This window comes from Nannobrachium achirus, assembly GCF_963921795.1.
Source record: "Nannobrachium achirus genome assembly, chromosome: 8".
NCBI lineage: Eukaryota > Metazoa > Chordata > Actinopteri > Myctophiformes > Myctophidae > Nannobrachium > Nannobrachium achirus.
Window position 1 is genome coordinate 19173941 of NC_137817.1, and position 20415 is coordinate 19194355.

At 45.9% G+C, this 20415-nt stretch overlaps 1 protein-coding gene across 2 annotated transcripts; it reads left to right on the forward strand.

Moving 5' to 3' along the window:
- The first annotated feature begins 11224 nt into the window (after window positions 1–11224).
- slc37a4a (solute carrier family 37 member 4a) lies at window positions 11225–20225 on the forward strand. 2 transcript variants are annotated; one of them, XM_080731202.1, is made up of 8 exons: window positions 11225–11463; window positions 12917–13149; window positions 13861–14107; window positions 16644–16805; window positions 16927–17012; window positions 18399–18512; window positions 18640–18778; window positions 19442–20225. In XM_080731202.1, exons 1-8 carry the CDS (start codon window positions 11316–11318, stop codon window positions 19606–19608), a joined length of 1296 nt encoding a protein of 431 aa, XP_080587328.1. In that variant the 5' UTR covers window positions 11225–11315; the 3' UTR covers window positions 19609–20225. The 2 variants fall into 2 exon arrangements, with proteins under 2 accessions (XP_080587328.1, XP_080587329.1); XM_080731203.1 differs by having other exon boundaries at window positions 16647–16805.
- The last annotated feature ends 190 nt before the right edge of the window (window positions 20226–20415 follow it).

The following is a 20415-nucleotide window of genomic DNA, read 5'->3' on the forward strand; positions in this document are numbered from 1 at the left end:
GTATCCGCTAGACGCCGGGCCGGAAGGCGCGGAGTCACCGGCGGAAAGAGCGTTTCCGTTTCCGGTACGCTTATTTCCGTATCCGGTGGGAGACGAACACGTGACCTCCAAGAAGCCTCGCTTGTTAATAATACAGGCGACACACAACGTGGAGCCCGGGGGACAGGGTTCATCGCATAAGTAACATAATCCCCGGCTCGGGGAATTGTATTTACGTTTATAACCTGTGCTAAGGCCTTTATATGCTTCCTTGCGGGAAGACGAGGCCGACCCTGGGTGATATGTGTTGGCTTCTTCCCGGACGCTAAGACCAAACTCCTGTCCTGAACTAGAGTCGGCATAACAGTGCCGCTCGGTGGAGACAGAGGGGTATTGCACACTAGTGAGACCATACCATTGTGAATAGGAATTAGCTTGTCTGGGAACATTTTGCAAAGAGAAATATTCTGCTTGTAACCTGTCTGCCTGACTGGAGGAAGCGATATTTTCTGAGTGGAAAGAAATTCCAGCCTGGACTTCTCTACACTGGTTAAATTCATGCAAAATGGGGTCGTCTGTAGTAAAGCAGGTGGGTTTGAAATAAACAGGCATTGTTTTATCAACACACTTTTTATTACAGGCACTGGAGGAGAGCACAGAGGAGGAATAAACATTAATTTCTTGGCATAAGAAAAATTGTTCGTATTGTCCAAACGTCTGCGCTTGCAAGGGGGGGTCCCCTGAATTTTCAGGGGGACCCCGCCAGAGTCCAGTGTCACTTTCGCGGCGGCTTCCCACGGGCTTTGTGGGAGCTGGCCGGTATCCCGTGCCTGGGAGGGTGGCGGGATTGAGAGCGGGCCTGAGCCCCCGCTGCAGTGTGAGGGGGTCCCGCGGAGGAAGAAGAGGGGGTCCTAGGGGGATTGTTCTGTTTCCCCTGTTTGGAGGAAGAGCGCCCCCTGTCAGCCTGACCAGGGGCCTTGCTCCGTCCCTGTCTCTTTTCCTTTCTGGGTACCTGGGGGTCCGTCGTGGCTCCCAGGAGCTCCAGAGTGATCTTCTTATCCGCCACCTCCTGGCGGAGAAGCTCCAGTCCACCGCCCATGAGGGAGGAAGGGTGGCCGGGGAGGTCTTGCAGGACCTTCTCGGTCTCCTCTCCGGAACTGCCAGGACACTTTACCTTGTCCAGCCACCTGGCACGTTCCGCCTGGATGCAATAATCCATGCCGTGTCCAAGCCACTCGATTGCGTGGACATTCAGGTCCATCAGCATGCGCAGCGACTTGTCCATTTCCTCCACCAACACGTCAGGCACCTCCCGCATCTCGCTGAGGAGGCGCCTGGTGGAGAAAAGCAGCAGCTGGGTGGCGTTCATCGTCCTGGCTGCCAGCGCGGATGATCTGTAAGAGTTCCTGACCCTGGAAGACTGCTTGTCGTCAAAGGGGATGGCAAACCCAGGAGGCTTCTTACCCACGGCCAGATTGAGGGGAGGACGGCCTCCAGGACCGGTCCGCTCATGACTTGGCTTGAGGCTCCCTACCAGGGACTGGGCCATCAGCTTGTCCATGGGAGGGCACAAGGGGATTCCCGCCTTCTCTGCGTCGCGGCAATCGACCAGGAAGGGGAGCTTGGGGGGGTCCTTGTGTGTAGTCCAGGTTGAATGCAGGGCCTCTGCAAAGCCTGGGACCAGTGGGAGCTTTTCCATCCGAAGCGGGGGAGAGGAATCCACATCCTGGCCAAGGAGGGGAATCCTAGCCCGTGGTCCGAGTGGCGCGTCTCCGAGTGGCAGCTCCAGGCCACAACGGATGGTGGCACGTTCCAGCACCGAGAGCTCGTCCATGGGGATGGAGTCTGGGTCTTGTGCCGCTGCCCCTCTCGCCCCAGCCGGCATGGAAGGGGGGAGAGAGGCAGAAGGGGCTTGGGAGGACGCGGCGGAGATGGAAGCCTCGGCATGAGGAACCACCCTGGCCGCGCCTCCGCCCTGTCCGGAGGGGAAAGAGGACTCGTCCTCCTCCGAGTACTCACCCTCCGTGTCCAACTCCTCCATGTCGCAGTCCTCTAGCTCCGGTTCGTCTCCGTCGCTAGCATGCCAGGAGACGGGGCTAGGTGGCCGCATAGCCCGTAGCTGGGGGACGGAGAAGGAGAGAGGAATGTCACCGACGACTAGAGGGTGGAATTCCTTGGGGGGGACGGTCCAGGTTGCAGCTGGCGGAGAAACAACGTGGGCGGTCTTGCATGTTCTCTTCTTGGGCACGGCACCAGTCGAGCCCGTCGGAGAAACAGCAGTGGAAACAGGGGCCGCAGACCCGCTAGCAACGGGGCTACCGAAGCTAGCTGAGGGCGAGGCCGCTGGAGGCCTAACCACGTGGCGAGAAGCAGCGCTGTGGCGTGCAGCGCTGTCCGGCACACGAGGAGAGGTGTCTGGGAGGGATCCGGCGGAGACCGTGGTGTGAAGGCCGTAACCAGCGCCAGCGATCTCACAGCGGGCCTCGAGGGCTGGAACATCATACTGGAGGCAGTCAGTACAGTTCACCCCCGTGGCCGGGGCCGGAGGGGACAGAGAGGCCAAAGCGTGTCCTACCCCCATGCAGACAATGCAGAACGGATGAGTATCTTCATTGGCGATGAGGCCTTTGCAGCTGGGAAGGCCGCACTTCTTCGGTACCCTAGCTAGCAGGTTGCTAACTGTGGGCCGACGAGCTGCCATCGTGAGCTAACCGAAGCTATGCGAAGCTAAGCTAAGGCAGGGAGACACGTGGCAGAACGTACAGAGAAGAAGTAAAGACTCAAAGCGAAAGTGAAGAAAAAGACCGAACTGTTAGGAAGAATAGAAGTAGAAACGTACAGGAGAATAATCTATAAAGGCCAGTGGCCGACTTCCTAGTCAACGCTTAGGCTAAACTTTACAGAAAAATATACTTATATGGCTGAGTTCGCGACACTCTAGTTGCAGGTAAGCAGAGGTGCGGAAGAGGAAGTTATGATAGCCCGCAGGGCTTTTATACACTCGGGGGCGGTGCCCTCGTTTGTGATTGACAGCCCTACCGACAAATGATATTTCTCGTACGGGAGCTTATGAGTTTTACTCTGTTGCAGCGCCAGATGGCGCTGGTTATCCCATAGGGGGACCTTGTCTGGAGGTATGACAATAAACATAGTGGTCAAGCACATCTCATTTTCCTTAGTATGACCTTTGCATGCCTTAAAATGCAAAAAACAAAAAAAAACAAAAAAAAAACATTTTAAATGTGACTGCTTCAAACACAGCATCCCCCAATAACATTTTTACATGCTGTTTATGCCACCCATTATACTTCCCTATTACAAGATGTTTCAGAAAGAGAAATTCCACGATAACAAACCCTGTTAATCACACAAAAAAACGTTTTATTAAATGAATTACTATTTACAGAATTGAATTAAGATATGCATGTTAAATGGATCATACAGTAGGCCTACTCTACCATTTGTAAGACACCTCAGGGCGACATATGCGACCTCGCCCTCAGACCAGTTACCCATATATGGAGATCCACTGTATAGACAGTACATCCCTTTTATGCCCATACATGGAGTTCCCTGTCTGAAGCTAATGGGCAGGGCTGTCTTCCTCCATATATGGGCATTCCCATATGATGTCCTGTTAGATTGGCTTAATATTGATGACATCAGGGTTCTCCATGTATGGGCAAAAAAGGGATTATTTTAGAGTGGTTTCCATGACATCAGCTCCATTGAACTGAATTGAATTGACATCACAACATACAATATATTTTATGCCCATACATGGAGATCCCTATCTGAACAATCCACACAGATATAGGCCATGTCTTGTCTTGGCTGAACTGAGCTGCTGTTGAATCATCACACAGTGTTGGAGCATGACTTGCGGATGGTGAGACAACACAGGACCCCCCCACAAGTTAGATCCTCTGTATTTAGTAAGACTGACCTGAGTTGGCACTGTACTTGTTGCCAGCGGTGGCTCCAGAGAATTCACTAGTTTGCAAATCCCGCCCCATTCTGCCCTGTTACTATGATGGGACATTTGACCCTGGGCAGATTGTTTTTATAGTGGCAGTGAATGGGATTTTTTTATTTTTTCATAGCCTCATTACAGCTATATAAAGTACCAAAGGAAAAACATCTAGGTGATATTAACCAGTAAGGCTCCCTAATCGGGAGATAAGCGACCGTAGGTCACTTATCTCCACAAATAGGGCAAAAATGTGTTTTGCCAAAATCTTCCTGATCCATGTTGATGACATGAGTGTAGACATACTGTGTAGTGATTTTCGTGATTTTAGGGCAAAATCTGTAGGAGCAGTGTCCAAAAATGTGTTTTTAAAAATCGGCCTGGAGGTGGCGCTATATGGGAGAGATTCATGTTGATGGGATGAGTGTAGACATACTGTGTACCGATTTGCGTGATTTTAGGGCAAAAATTGTAGGAGCAGTGTCCAAAAATGTGTTTTGCAAGAATCGGCCTCATGGTGGCGCTAGGTACCGGCCCCGGCTGTCCCGGTCGCTCCTAGCCGGAGTTACGGCATTTTATGTGAGCTGCAGTGTAGGGGGTCCTCCACTGGGGGCGCCACCACTTTTGCATCCGTTCTGGAGCACCAGGAGTCGGTGGTCCCCGGGAATTCCCCGTGAGCAGCCCCGTTGGGGTGGTCATTTGGTCAGTTTAGCACATTTGGTCATTTTTTACATCTGGGGGTCCCCCAGGGACCTGGGGGTCCCTGGAGCTCCGGGGGTCCTTGGAGGTTGTAGTTTGGCAGTCGAGGAACGTGTGTGCAAAATGTGGCATGGATCGGGGCAACGGTTGCGGAGATATGAGCAGGGCAAGAGTGTGACGTGTGAGGTGTGACAGACAGACTGACGGACTCACTCACAGTTTGTGCAGGTTTTGATAGTAAGTGCGACCTACGGTCGCAATAAAAAGGGAAGACAAATGTACAGTAGTTACATTGCAAAACAGGGGGTTTCCCCGAAAATATATGTTTTAATTTGTTTAATCCCAGTGGGACAGAATCACTATTGCAGATTCTTTTATAGTGGAAGTGGATGGGATTTTTTTTTCCTTCATAGCCTCATTACAGCTATATAAAGTACCAAAAAAAAACACATCTACGTGATATTAATAAAAAGGGAAGAAAAAGGTACAGTAATTACATAGCAAAACAGTAATTTCCCCCCGAAAATATATGTTTTAATTAGTTTAATCCTCTGGATCAGAGAGAGAATAGAAATAGAAAAAGAAAGCGCATTGCATCTTGGGTAGGAAGAGGACAGGCTGATTATAGTTCTCCTCACATAATAGGCTGGCTTTTCGTAATTCTGCCCATTTAAATTATATGTACCCAATCGTGACTCTTAGACCATTGATAAGGTCCATGTGAACTAGTTTGTTGAAGCTTATTCGTTATGATGAGCGAGATCGCTTGCCGTCGCTATCACCTCCCGCGGCCGTACCGGGCGAACTCCGTGTCGCGCAGTGCGGACAGTTCTTGAAAGACACATTCAACATTCTCCACTGCACAAACTCCACCCCCGATAGCAAAAAGTGAATGGTTTTTTCTGGTTGGCCAGTCAGGGAGTCTCAGGGACCAATCAGAAGGCTGACAAACGGTGAATTGTTACTGGGGGGGCTATGGGGGCGCTGGCTTTTTTTAGAGAGGGGGCTAATGAATTTTGGCAACAAACAATAATGAATAGTACTAATATGACAAACGAGATTCTCTCGCTTAGGGTATTGATAACTGAACAGATCAGATCATTGGCAGTTTCCAGCTCCAAATCTAAGGACTGTAGGTGATCGAATAGGGTTTTTGTGAGGCTGAAGATGCTTTCCAGCATAAAAAGTATGATTTTATAGTATGGTATACATAGAATTAAGTCAGTCAATTGTCGTTCACATATACATTTTATTTATTTATTCCTTAAATATTTTTCATCAGTATTCGGTTTGTGGGGTGGGGGGGCTTAGGGGGTGGTAAGCCTTCACCAGGGGGGGCTAAGCCTTCACCAGGGGGGGCTAAAGCCTCCTCTAGCCCCCCCCTGGAGCCGCCACTGCTTGTTGCTCTGTTTTCTTCCCCCTCTAAACCAAATCAATTTGCAGTTGAAATGCTTGTGGATCGGCTATTTTCAGCAAATTTTCCCCCTAACCAGGCCCAGGGCCAGGGTGTATTATTGCATGGGTCTAAAACAGGCCGTGACCCCCAAAATAAACATATTTGAACTGGGGACCCCCAACCTGACAAGCACTTGCAATTGTAGGTATTACATTTAATGTGACTCGGTTCTACAGATATATATTGTGAAAATAGCCGAACTACATGCTCACAACGCCTCGTACTGTGAGGCGTTGTGAGCATGTAGATCGGCTATTTTCACAATTTTGGCCTCTTGCTTACTTAATATTTGATAGTTTGGCCAGTTTGGTATTAAAATTGTCTTGAAAGTCCTTAAATTGTCACTATTAATGTGCAGATACCCTTTATACACATATTTATGTGTTGGTTTGTTTAACGTTGAGTGAGAAAAAAATGACATTACGCTAATCATCTGGGGACCCCACAAAATAATTTGGGGACGTCCCGAGTTTGAGAACCACTGGTCTAGAAGGCCCTGGGGCCCCTAGCTAGAGCTCTTGCAATGTTGAGATGCAGGTTGTGTTAATATGGTGTTGGCGTTCTGTGTAGCCTATTCATGTGCACAAATATTTATTTTGGTGTTGAATGCAGGTCAGTGTAGCTGCTGCAGGGATGGGGAGAGCTTTTACAAGTCTGTGCCCAGGGCCCCATTTCTAATGGCCCCATTTCTATTTAGACATTTTGGTTACCACCCATTTCTAATTAACAACCCATTTACTGCCATTAAAAAAGCAGCGTTTATCTGGGTTGCCTGCCACGATGTCCTTACCTTTTAACGTGGGCTATATACATATATGTCACATATATGTGACGGAGAGAGTTGCAGCCCCAGCCTTGACGCCTCAAAAGTCTAGTATCTCCCACAGACCAAAGGAATTTCTCTTTGGTCTAGCGGTTAAGATATTGGACTTTCGCGTGGGAGACCCGGGTACGAAGCCGGGTGGGGAGGTTCGGATTACCTCCATTACATATATATATATATATATATATATATATGGTTATGAATTAGAGCAGCGGTGCTTAATAGTAGAACATAGCAGCAGAATAGTGGTGGTATGTATCCATCCATCCATCTTCAACCGCTTATCCGGAATCGGTCGCGGGGGTAACAGCTCCAACTGAGACCTCCAGATTTCCTTATCCTGCGCAACTTCCTCCACTCCCTCTGGGAGTATACCGAGGCGTTCCCAGGCCAGTCTGGAGATATAATCTCTCCATCTGGTCTTTGGTCTGCCACAGGGTCTCCTCCCAGTGGGACGTGCATCGAGGACCTTCCTAGGAAGGCGCTCGGGGGGCATCCGTACTAGATGCCCGAACCACCTAAGCTGACTCCTTTCCAAGTGAAGGAGCAGCGGTTCTACTCCAAGTCTCTCTCGGGTGATTGAACTTCTCACCCTATCTCTAAGGGAGATACCAGCCACCCTTCTGAGAAAACTCATTTCGGCCGCTTGTACCCGAGACCTTATACTTTCGGTCATGACCCACACTTCATGACCATAGGTGAGAGTGGGAACGAAGATTGCTCGAAAGACAGAGAGCTTTGCCTTACGGCTCAACTCTTTTTTCTTCACAACAGTGCGATTCAGCGACTGCAAAACCGCTCCTGCTGCTCCGATTCTCCGGCTGATCTCCTTCTCCGTCTTCCCCTTTCTCTCACTTGTGAACAAGACCCCGAGATACTTAAACTCCTTCACCTGGGGTAATGTCTCATTCCCTACTTGGACTGCACAATCCATCGGTTCCCTGCTGAGAACCATGGCCTCAGACTTAGAGATGCTGATCCTCATTCCGGCCGCTGTACACTCGCCTGCGAACCGATCCAGTGAGAGCTGAAGGTCTTGGACCGATGGTGCCATCAGGACCAAGTCATCCGCAAAAAGCAGTGACTCAACCTTTAGCTCACCAAGCCTTATACCTTCTCCACCACCACTTCGCCTCGAGATCCTGTCCATGAAAATCACAAACAGGATAGGTGACAAGGCGCAGCCCTGGCGGAGGCCAACCCCCACCGGACTTATTACCGAGCACACGGACACAGCTCTCACTTTGGGCATACAGAGATTGGATGGCCCTCAACAAGGACCCCCTCACTCCATATTCCCGCAACACCTCCCACAGAACCTCCCGGGGGACCCGGTCATATGCCTTCTCCAAATCTACAAAACACATGTAGACCGGATATGCATACTCCCAGGCCTTCTCCAGGATCCCTGCCAGAGTGAAGAGCTGGTCAGTTGTTCCACGACCAGGACGGAATCCACATTGTTCCTCTTGTATCTGAGGTTCGACTATCGGCCGGACCCTCCTTTCCAGTACCTTGGCGTAAACTTTCCCGGGGAGGCTGAGCAATGTGATGCCTCTATAATTGGCACACACCCTCTGGTCCCCCTTTTTAAAAAGTGGAACCACCACCCCGGTCTGCCACTCCCTCGGCACTGTCCCAGACTTCCACCCAATGTTGAAAAGACGTATCAACCAAGACAGCCCCTCAACATCCAGAGCCTTCAGCATTTCTGGACGAATCTCATCAACCCCCGGGGCTTTGCCACTGTGGAGTTGTTTCACTACCTCAGTGACTTCCTTCCGGGAGATTGACATCAACTCTACATCATCCTCAGGCTCTGCTCCTGTCAGGGAGGATGGGTCTGATGTGATTGGGTTTAGGAGTTCCTCAAAGTGTTCCTTCCACCGCCCTACGACTTCCTCATTTGAAGTTAGCAGATCCCCATCCTTGCTGTACACAGCTTGGATGGTTCCTCGCTTTCCCCTCCTAAGGTGTCGTATGGTCTTCCAGAACAACTTTGGTGCTGCCCGAAAGTCCTTCTCCATGGACTCCCCGAACTCCTCCCACACCCGCTGCTTAGCCTCAGACACCGCTGTGGCTGCTGCCCTTCGGGCCTGTCGGTACCTTGCAACTGCCTCCGGAGTCCCTTGGGATAACATATCCCGATAGGCCTCCTTCTTCAGTCGGACGGCTTCCCTGACCACCGCTGTCCACCAGGGTGTTCGAGGGTTACCGCCCCTTGAGGCACCTAGGACCTTCTGACCACAGCTCACAGCCGCAGCTGCAGCAATAGAGGCTTTGAACATTGCCCATTCCTGTTCAATGTCCCCAACCTCCACAGGGATGCTAGAGAAGTCCCGCCGGAGGTGAGAGTTAAATTCCTCCCGGACAGAGGTCTCCTCCAGACGTTCCCAGTTCACCCGCACTACCCGCTTGGGTTTGCCGGGTCTGTCCAGAGGTTTCCCCTGCCATCGGAACCAACTCACCACCAGATGGTGATCAGTTGACAGTTCTGCCCCTCTCTTCACCCGAGTGTCCAGAACATACGGCCTCAGATCAGCTGACACGATTACAAAATCGATCATTGACCTTTGGCCTAGGGCGCTCCGGTACCAGGTACACTTATGAACGTCCTTATGTTCGAACATGGTGTTTGTTATTGTCATTCCATGACTAGCACAGAAGTCCAACAACAAATCACCACTCGGGTTCAGATCAGGGAGACCGTTCCTCCCAATCACGCCATTCCAAGTGTCACTGTCATTGCCCACGTGTGCGTTGAAGTCCCCCAGTAGGACTACGGAATCCCCCACAGGTGCCCCATGCAGGACCCCATGCAGGGTATCCAAGAATTAAGGCCGAATACTCTGAGCTGCTGTTTGGAGCATACGCACAAACAACAGTCAGAGTTTTCCCCCCTCCAACCCTAAGGCGGAGGGAGGCGGCCCTCTCGTCCACTGGGGTAAACTCCAACGTAGCAGAGCTCAGCCGGGGACTTGTGAGTATCCCCACACCCGCCTGAGCCCTCACACCCTGGGCAACTCCAGAGAAAAACAAGGTCCACCCCTTGTCCAGGACTTTGGTTCCAGAGCCTTTGCTATGTGTGGAGGTGAGCCCCACCAGATCTAATTGGTAACGCTCCATCTCACACACAAGCTCAGGCTCCTTCCCCATCAGCGTTGTTAGGTTCCACGTCCCCAGGGTCAGCCTCTGCTGCCCAGGTCCGGTCCTCCTAAAAACTCTGTTGTCACTGCCACCCGTCTGGCAGCGCACCCGACCCCACTGTTTCCGACCGCGGGTGGTGGGCCCACGTGGCGGCGAAAATGTTTCCACGTAGCTTCTTCGGGCTGAGCCCGACCGGGCTCCGTGGTAAGCCCGGCCACCAGGCGCTCGCTGTCGAGCCCTACCTCCGGGCCTGGCTCCAGAGGAGGGCCCCGGGCTTCCTCCGGGCCGGGTCACACATTTTCGTTTTAGCTTTTTCATGGGGTGTTTTTGAACCATACTTTGTCTGACCCCTCCCCCGAGACCACTCTGCCATGGGAGACCCTTCCAGGAGCACTAGGCTCCAGACAGCACAGCTCTCGGGTTCACTGAGGCACGCAAACCTCTCCACCACGATAAGGTGACGGTTCGTTGGTATGTAGAATAACTAAAAAATAATACCAGCACAAATTATAAAATTTATGGTACAATTCAGCACAAATCCAGCACTAAAGAATGACACCATTTTTTTATGTTTTCATCATATGGGGTGCCAACTTCACAGAGGTGCTTTAATGGCAACCTTAGTACAGAATGTCGCTTAAACCAACCTCCTCTCCTGCACTGCACAGTTGTGCGCTTCTTGTATAAACTATAAACCTTCTACAATGCACTCATAATAACTGCACATGTTTTATCTGGTGTTTTTGTTTTTGTAGGTCATTCATGGATCATGTTGTTCAAGCATCATGCAGCATCATGCAGCATGCTATGACCACATGCTGCAGGACTCCCTATGAATGAATGATTAACTTCCCTCTGAGAACAACCCTACACAATGTGGACGAGCTGCCTACCACAACACACAACGCCAAGGTCAAGGCTGAAGATTATTTATTATTATTTGCACCCATTTTCCCACACTCAATTCCTGAAGAAATTCAGTAGGCTAGTATTGTGAACACAAAAACAATTGTTCCTGTTGGAAATGCGCTGCCCATAGTTATAACAAGACCTATTAAATCAGTCAACGCTAGATAACCATTAACCCTGTATTGATTACAGCTCTTTGGTATGGCGGATCCTGAAGCAAAGTTCAGTCCCTGAACTGAAGAGCACATGAAGAGGAGCCTCACTCGCTCCTCTGAAGTTAGAATAGATCTGCTTTTTCATTGCATTTGGCTTTTGACTGCAAAAAAACAGCCATGGCGACCGCAGACTATGGCTACTATCGTACCACCATCTTTCTGGCCATGTTTGTTGGCTACACACTGTACTACTTTAATCGAAAGACATTTTCTTTTGTGATGCCCTCTCTGATGCAGGAGATTACGCTGGACAAGGACGACTTGGGTATGAGACTTGTTTTGTGTGTTGAATCTGCTATAGGCCTAATAACCCAGTTATAACTGCACTCAAATAAGACTATTAAGCAACACTACATAATGTCAGCAATATGATTGATCATGCCATTGATTGATTGAATACTTAGAGGTTTTCATAGGAAAAGGTACAGGACGGTACAACTACAGTTCACTGCATACAAGGTCAACTAAAAGGATAAAGACCACAAGAAAGCGTTTTGGGTTTGTTCGCACTGAGGTCCCTTTGTGCCCAATCATACAACATTAAATGACAGACAAATAAAACACAGTATGCCAAAAATCTTATCGTAAGACAGGAAAATAAAATAAAGAAATAATGGTATTTGCAGTAGCCATCCATTCATTAGCACTAGTCACATAATTATAGGCTATAAAATAAATAATGAATTATAATCTATAAAAGAAAAACTCAATAGACAAGCTAGACTGTGAGTCATTATATCCATGACCCCAGAGATGACAGGTGCATAAAGATGGACAAACGATTAATTGACAGCTTAGTCCATACACCACATTGACTCTACAGTGCACATGCCAGAGGTGACTTGCTCTGCCTCTTGCTAGGGCTGTCACGATCATGACATTTTAGTTGACGATCAATCGTCATACAAATAACTGTGATGAATTGGAACAGGAAGTGTCAGGGAGACTTTAGAGGGTGGTCTTAACTCCTGAACTTGTGTTATCAATACAATTAAAAGGAGCTTTTATTGGCATGAGAAAACATACGTTTACATTGCCAAAGCAATTGTCAAAATGTAATAAAAAAAATTGAAAACGGGGAAGGCATATACAGTTGGAGGGGGTACAGCATAATGTAAACAGAGCTATGTCACATTGTGTTGTTATATACAGTAGCCTATGTATATTAAACCGGGTATAAATACCATCTATTTTGCATTGTTTATCCTATTGTAAAAAACATCTATTTTGCATTTTCTATCCTTACCTCCCCCTGACCTTTCTATTGTAAATACCATTCATTTTTGCATAGTTTCTTTTCCTTTAACAACTGTTTTCCTGATGATATCTTCTGCATAGTACTGTGTTCTATCTGTCTGTCATTCAATGTTATATGAGTAAAAGAAAAAGGATCTCAATTTTAAAAAGCCATGTGCTTTCTTTGGCGTATCCTTTTAGTTGACCTTGTACAAGTGAACTGTACTGTCATGAAACTATTTTCCTATGCAAACTTCTAATCAATTCTTCAATCAATCAATAAAGCTTTTTGAATCAAATAGCAGCAACCTTTTGCATGGTGGTTTTGGAACAAATAGCAGCATTTATGTTTTATCAAAACGATTTAAATAGTATACCCAAAGAATACTTAGATACTGTATGTTATCAACATAATATGAAGACCGTTGTCTTGCATTTTACTTTTTTCAAATGTGTGCTGTGTGTGCCATACCTTCATCCAGGCATGATCACCAGCAGCCAGTCGTTGGCCTACGCCATCAGTAAATTCATCAGCGGCGTGTTGTCAGACCAGATCAGCGCCCGCTGGCTCTTCTCCATCGGCCTGTGCATGGTGGGAGGCATCAACGTGGTCTTCTCCTGGTCCTCTACTGTGGCCGTCTTCTCTGGCCTCTGGTTTCTCAATGGCCTGGGACAGGGCCTGGGCTGGCCTCCCTGTGGCCGTGTGCTGCGCAAGGTACATACTGTACATCCTTTTGTGATGGGCCAAAGGGGAAGGACTTTTGACTTTTGTAAAATTAGACACTTTATTAGACACTTTACCTAAAAGGTTTTCAAGACTGTTGTTGAGTTTTGAGTTACCGGTACACATACAATGGGAAGTAGATTGTTTGTTTACTCACACATCCCCTCTCTCCACCTTTCCTCCACAGTGCTGTTGGTTATTAAACACCCTATTCTCATGTAGACTGTTTATTTATCTGGGCAATTCTTCAATGAACACAATCTTATTTAATTGTAACGTAGCTCAGTTTGTGCTGTTGAAAATAAGCACATCTTCCTCACCTGACACTGTTCTTTTGAAAAATGCTTTATGTCAGCTGTCAAAGACTTAAAAGGATAGTTTACTCCCAATTTCTTTTTTTCTTCTAACAATTACTCACCCCATGGAGACTCGAATTCATGGATATTCTTTTAGTTTTTGTCGCATTCCTAAGACAATAATTTGAGGAGACTCTTTGTGTCTCCATAGGGAACAAAGCAGGCTCTCTCGAAAACAAAAAAATATCCTTGACTTCAGTCTACATGGTAATAATCAATAGTAAAGGTTAGTTTTGGGGTTAACTATCCCTTTAATAGTTGCACTCAAACCAGGAGGCTGCACATCACCACCCAGAAAAACATTTATGATTAAATGCCACAATAATTTCTCTTCTTCCTTTGCCAGTGGTTTGAGCCCTCTCAATTTGGAACATGGTGGGCCATTCTGTCCTGCAGCATGAACTTGGCTGGCAGTTTAGGCCCCATTATCGCCACCGTGATGGCACAGAGTTACAGCTGGAGAACGACCATGTCCATTTCAGGCATGACCTGCGTGGTATTGTCCGCTGTCTGCCTGTTGGTCATTAAGAATGAGCCCAAGGATGTGGGGCTGCCCAACATCGAGGTGGCAGCAGCCAAGAAGGGCAAAGCAGGTGAGGACATGGTTGTTAATAAACGGTTCTTAATAATTGTTGTCCCGTTCCTGTTGTTGTGTCCTGTCACATCTTGTAGCCATGATATGTCAGGGTTTATCAGGGGCAAACAAGGGTTGAATAATGTTTTAAACTTAGAGAAGTCACGCCTGCATATTTGTATATGTTGACAGGGACAATACATAAAACGATGTATCAAGTTATAGCCGAGTTAGTTATAACTTCTAGCCGTTCCCAAATTATAGTCATGGAAGCAATGGAGTTAACATTTTAAAACGTGCATGAGCAACTTTGGTTTGATTCCACCAGTGTTTTGACTTTTCATTAAATATTTTGAGATATCTGCCTCACTCAGATCTGTTCATATGTGAGTGACATGTATGCATGTGTGTGCGTGTACAGTATGTATGGGTGCTGCATGATATGCTGCTGGTGTCCAAGGGTCAGACAGTGACACTGAACTCTGTACCCAGTGTGCCCCTCACATCTCTCTCACACTCAGTCACTCACTCTCTCACGCGCACGCACGCACGCACGCACGCACGCACGCGCGCACACACACACACACACACACACACACACACACACACACACACACACACACACACACACACACACACACACACACACACACAGTATACACCTGTATATCCATTCTATTGCAGTCATGATCCAATTTCTCTGCAGACAGGGCCAGGAGTCTGGCTGCAAATCTTGCACTGTTGCACCTTTACATCTCTCTGATTAGTCAATTATCCATGTTTTGGTATTTATTGTGGGCTCGCCAGTACCTGGCGAGCACACTTTAGATATTGTCATTATTTATTTATTTATTTATCTAGTAAGTAGACGGGATTTTCGGTTCCTTTCTACTCCTACATACTTAGTGAGAAAATGAAAATAAAAATATCAATGTGTTCAGCTTACAGTGGGGAAGTGTGCTATTACTTTTTACAGCAATCGGCCAAATGGTGGCGCTGTAGGAAGCCTTCGAAAGTACGATCTTTGAACAGGTATAGCTCATGCTGTGTTATACATACAGCCATGAAACCTGTATACACGTATGCGTCTCCTCATGCCGAACAACTTTTACCCTCTGACTTTTGACCTCTGACCTTTAGGTCTCCCACAATTTTGAATTATATGAAATACAGTAAAAATCTATCTCCTCCTGGGATTTTTGAGTTAAGCGCACAAAACTTTTTTCACATGGACTTTGGACCAATACCTATACAGTCTATGTGGTGAGAAGTTTGTACGTTAAACCATTAATTTTTAATAATTCAATTCATATTGCGGTTTTATGCAAATTATTATTCTGCCTCTAAATCAAACATGCAAAGTGTTACTTTCATGGCATTTGGCAAACATGTAGAGGGTTAGTCCAAATATCCCTGAAACCAATCTTATTCCAATTGGCCAAAGGGGGGCGCTATACGAAGCGTTTGAAAATTCAAACTTCAAACGGACATAAGTCTTGACTCGTTTCGTTTGAAGACATGCAACTTGTTACACACGTGCTTTGACTCAAGCGGAAGACATCTGTGTCGTTGTTAAGTAAGCTCCGCCCTTTAATTTTCCGCCATTTTGAGCAGTTTGTAAAACGCGTAAACCCGCTTTTATTCTGGAATTTTCGCGTCACGTGCACAAAACTTTTTTTACGTGAACTTTGGACCGATATCTAAAGATCTGTCAGATCGGATTTCTTTAACATTGAAACATGCTTTTTTAAATAATTCAAACAATATTGCATTTTTATGCAAATTATTCTTCTGCCTCTAAAACATACATGCAAAGTCACATTTTCATGACAAAATAGTGTAGAGGGTTAGTTCAAATATCACTGAAACCAATCTTACCCCAAATGGCCAAAGGGGGGCGCTATATAATTTTGAGCAGTTTGTAAAACGCTTAAACCCGTTTTTATTCTAGGATTTTTTTTGCAATTTGCATGAAACATTCTACACGCAATCTAAGGACCTTTATCTAACATGCCTATGAAGTGCACACAAAAAAATTATAAAATAATAATAATAAATATAGCTGCAAGCAGCGATAAAGTGTCCAAAGCCAAAAACACCTCAAATCATGAACACAGCCTGGGATGTGCGTGAAATCTTGCAAGCACATTCCCAATAGGTCAAGGAACAGATACCAACCTTCTCACATTGGCCTGTTATAGCGCCACCAGCGGGTCAACCTTTGCACAACACATTTTTGGAACAAAATGGACCAATCTTTGACGTCAGTAACGTCAAAGAGAGCAATGCCTGCGATCTTGACATTTTGTGCTTTTATAGCCATTGTTTTCTGGCTTGAAGCGAGCCCACAATTGTTTCGAAGGAACAATATTTTTCTAGTTTAATTTTTAAACTTTAGAACTTTAATTCATTTAAACACTTAACCTTTGTTCAGTTTTTTTTTAAATAGCCAATCTCAACGGATGGCAACATGACACGCTCTGACCTATAATGACGTGCCTAAAATAGCTCACTGTTGTTTTTTCCTGATCTTGTCCGTCTGCCTCTCGCCTCAGCAGGATCCTCCAGCAATGAGAGCACATTGAAAGACTTCCTGCTGTCTCCCTACTTGTGGCTGCTGTCTGTATCATACCTAGTGGTGTTCGGTGTGAAGACAGCTTGCACCGACTGGGGCCAGCTCTTCCTCATTGAGGACAAGGGACAGTCCACACTCATGGGTACTGTATGTGAAATGGATGCAAGCAAGATTTCCGGCCTATAGTATGTCAACAAAATGAACCAATAATTGTTCGTAAACATTTTCCTGTTTGAAATTTGCCTAAATATTGCTTTACACAGGGAGTTCCTACATGAGTGCCCTGGAGGTAGGAGGCCTGCTGGGAAGTCTAGCTGCTGGATACTTCTCTGATAAGGCTGTGGCTAAAGTGAGTTGACATAGCCTATCTGCAAAAATGGAAATGCCATTCAGTGAAACAGGCTTTGACGACAGTTTGGAGATACATTTTTAAGATGTAAGTAGCCTTGGGAACCAGTGGTTCCTGAGCCATGTGACCCATAGGTCAGGTGACAGGAGCCCATTTCTGTAGTGTGAGGCAGCTTGATGTACAAGTACACCCCTCTGGACATGATGCTAGTACATTATGTCCCAGGGACTTACCCCCAATCCAACCCTTGATGCCAAGTGCCAAGCAAGGAGGCATTGGATAACATTTTTAGCGGTGCTCCTGGAACAGGAGCTATAGCTCCAACTTCTGGCTTTGTACGGTCAAAAACCGGGGGGAGGCGTGTTAGAAAATGTCCGGGGCTTAAGTAAACTGAAGCGTGGCCTACATCTGGCCTAGATGTGGCTATTCTCCACAGTGGTGAACCCCTCAGCACCCCACCCAATCTGCAAAATTCATTATTTTTGGCATGAAATAAAGTGCATCCAACTCGACCACCGCTTATTTCCGGGTTGTGAACCATTGTGTCTGCGGTGGCTGCTGGGTGGCTTGAGGTGGGTGCGTTTTATTTAATGACAAAAATAATGTATTTTACAGATTGGGTGGGGTGCTGAGGGGTTCACCACCGTGGAGAATAGAATTTCAATAACACAAAACTGCCTTTGGTTTGGTGAGTAGCGAAGTAGTTTAGTTTATTTTGACTCAAGTTGAGCGCTCGTAGGGGCTGAGAAATCCCGGTCTAGTCATTTGCCGACAGGTCTGTCAGAGCGTCAGTGCAGCTGATGCGATGGACCAGAGCTAAGATGTGGTCTACATCTTGTCTCAAACAGCCCAAAGTTTGTTGTACGTGCGGGGTCCCATTGGCCAAGCTTCGCAGGACGCTTGATGAAATTAACTCATAAATAGCAATTGACACTAGGTGTGTTTTCTTTCACAAAATTAATTTCCCATAGGAATTCACATGGAAACAAAAAGTATAAAAATAAAAGAATTTGGATGGGAAAACTAAGTGTGCTCGCAAAAGCAAGCCCACAATAACTGCTCACTCTTTTTTTTGTAATACTCTCGACTTTGATATGACTTGAGCCTCAACCTTCCAATATCAGGGCAGAGGGCAGACACTTTAACCACAGGGCCACTGAGCTGGTTGCAAAGATGTTGCTAGACACAATAAAAATAGGTAAAGATAGACACACCATCTTCCTAATGACCATGAACACCCATGTCTCTCCTTCCATCATAATAAGACAAGTGGTCCTAACATTGTGCACATATTAATGTATTTTACTGTATTTTCTTTTTTAAGATTTTGACAACCTAGCTAACCAAATAATTCTGCAGTTTTCTTAACATGTCCATTTTGTACAGCAAGGTATGGGACTTCATGGGAACCCGCGTCATTTCATCCTGATCTGCATGATGGGTGGCATGTTTGTGTCCATGTACCTCTTTAGAATGACGGTCACTCCAGACAGCCCTAAGGTAGGCCCACACCTTAAAAGTTAATGTGTATTACAAGTATATAACTGAAGCACGTTTTTGACACAAACTGAAACTAGCATCATTTTAGTGCCTGTTTGCTGTCACTGTGTTTTCTGTGTACATGTAGATGTGGATACTGTCCCTGGGTGCTGCTTTTGGTTTTTCATCCTATGGGCCCATAGCGTTGTTTGGAGTTATAGCCAATGAGAGTGCTCCCTCCAACTACTGTGGCACGTCACATGCCATTGTTGCTCTCATGGCCAACAGTAAGTTGAATTGTTTCTTTTCTAAATTAAATTGATTATTATGTATTAACCATAAAGTGTCAAAATATTTTGGAAACATTCCCTTATCTTTGTATATTTAATGATAGCTGCTCGTCAAGAGCCAAGCAAGCACCTATGTAAAAAAAAGGTTGTGTATGGCATTGGCATCACCTTTTAAATTACTTTTGTGAGCATTGTGATACATTAGGCAATGTAGAAGTTCAAATACTTATTTTTGCTCAGATATTCCAATGTGACTAAAACAGCAGTGCAGAGGGAACTGCATAACTATTCCCAAAAATCATGCCTGTAGTTATATTTGAAATATTTCCGTGGCGCAGGATACAGTATGTAACAGGCAGTGGGCTGTGGCGTTCAGTGTTGCGCAATGTTAATAAACCAGGATAAATCTAAAATTCCTTAAAACAGTAGTCCTGGGCAGTGGGCACCCAGAGCACTGCTGGCTGGCATTGTCACAATCAGGGACTAATACTTTGAACACCAGGTGAATGCAGTTCTTTACTACTGGCTATTATTAGAGCCAGCCAGATTCATATGCCTTCTGCTCTTTTATTATATACCTTTCATCTGCAACTTGTCTCTGCTTAGTACGCTGTGTATAATTTTTGACAAATTAATAAAATATTACATTTATATTTTTAGTTGGTGGTTTCCTTTCCGGGCTGCCATTCAGCACCATTGCCAAGCACCATGGCTGGGAAATGGCATTCTGGGTAGCAGAGGTTGTCTGTGCTGCCACCACTGTTGGATTTTTCCTGTTGCGCAATATCAAAACCAAGATGGGCCATGTTGCCAAGAAAGCTGACTGAAACTCATCACACATCCTACTATCCTACTATAAAATACAGAAAACCCTTGTCCGTCCTCGTCCATTCTCATGCATTTTTATCCTTAGTGGGTTGACCAATTGATATGAAATTGCAAGCTGTTATTTAGCATTTTTGCCACTGGCTACATGATTTGTAGTCCCAATTTGGCTCTTGGTTGGGGTGCAAAAACAAGTGAGAATGGATGATTCACCATTCTATAGTCTATTTTTTCATTGGATAGTAATATATTACTTATAACTGTAATTCAGAATACAATTCTTTGTGTGTTACAAAGTGAGTATTAGTTAATAGCAATGCTCCTGTTTTCCAGCTGACCAATTATTTTCTAAAATGAATATGTATATTGTGCCAGTCTATGACTTTTTTGACAAACATTTTTCTAGGGGATGTACAAAAGTATACATAAAACAACTGGAGAGAACATTTCCCATTGTAGGTCTCTCTCCAAGAAGTGCTGCATGTTTTTAAAGTAGTGTATGACAACCTTGGCGCAAAACTGGACAATCTTGACTGTAATGTGTGTTGAAATGTATTATTAATTGAATTATGTGCAATATGTGTTGAAATGTTTGTAATGTGTTTAAAGTATTTGAATTTGTTAATATACTTTGCAAGTTGCTGTCATTTTATAAGAAACTGATTCCCTATAAGTGGGCAATCTATGGCTTGAAGAAATTAACATGGGTTGGTATGATTCATTCACACTCAAGGCTGTCCTTAGTTAATCCCGTTAACATTGCACAGCAATTCAAAGATCCCACATAGGGTAGAACATTCAAAATGGTT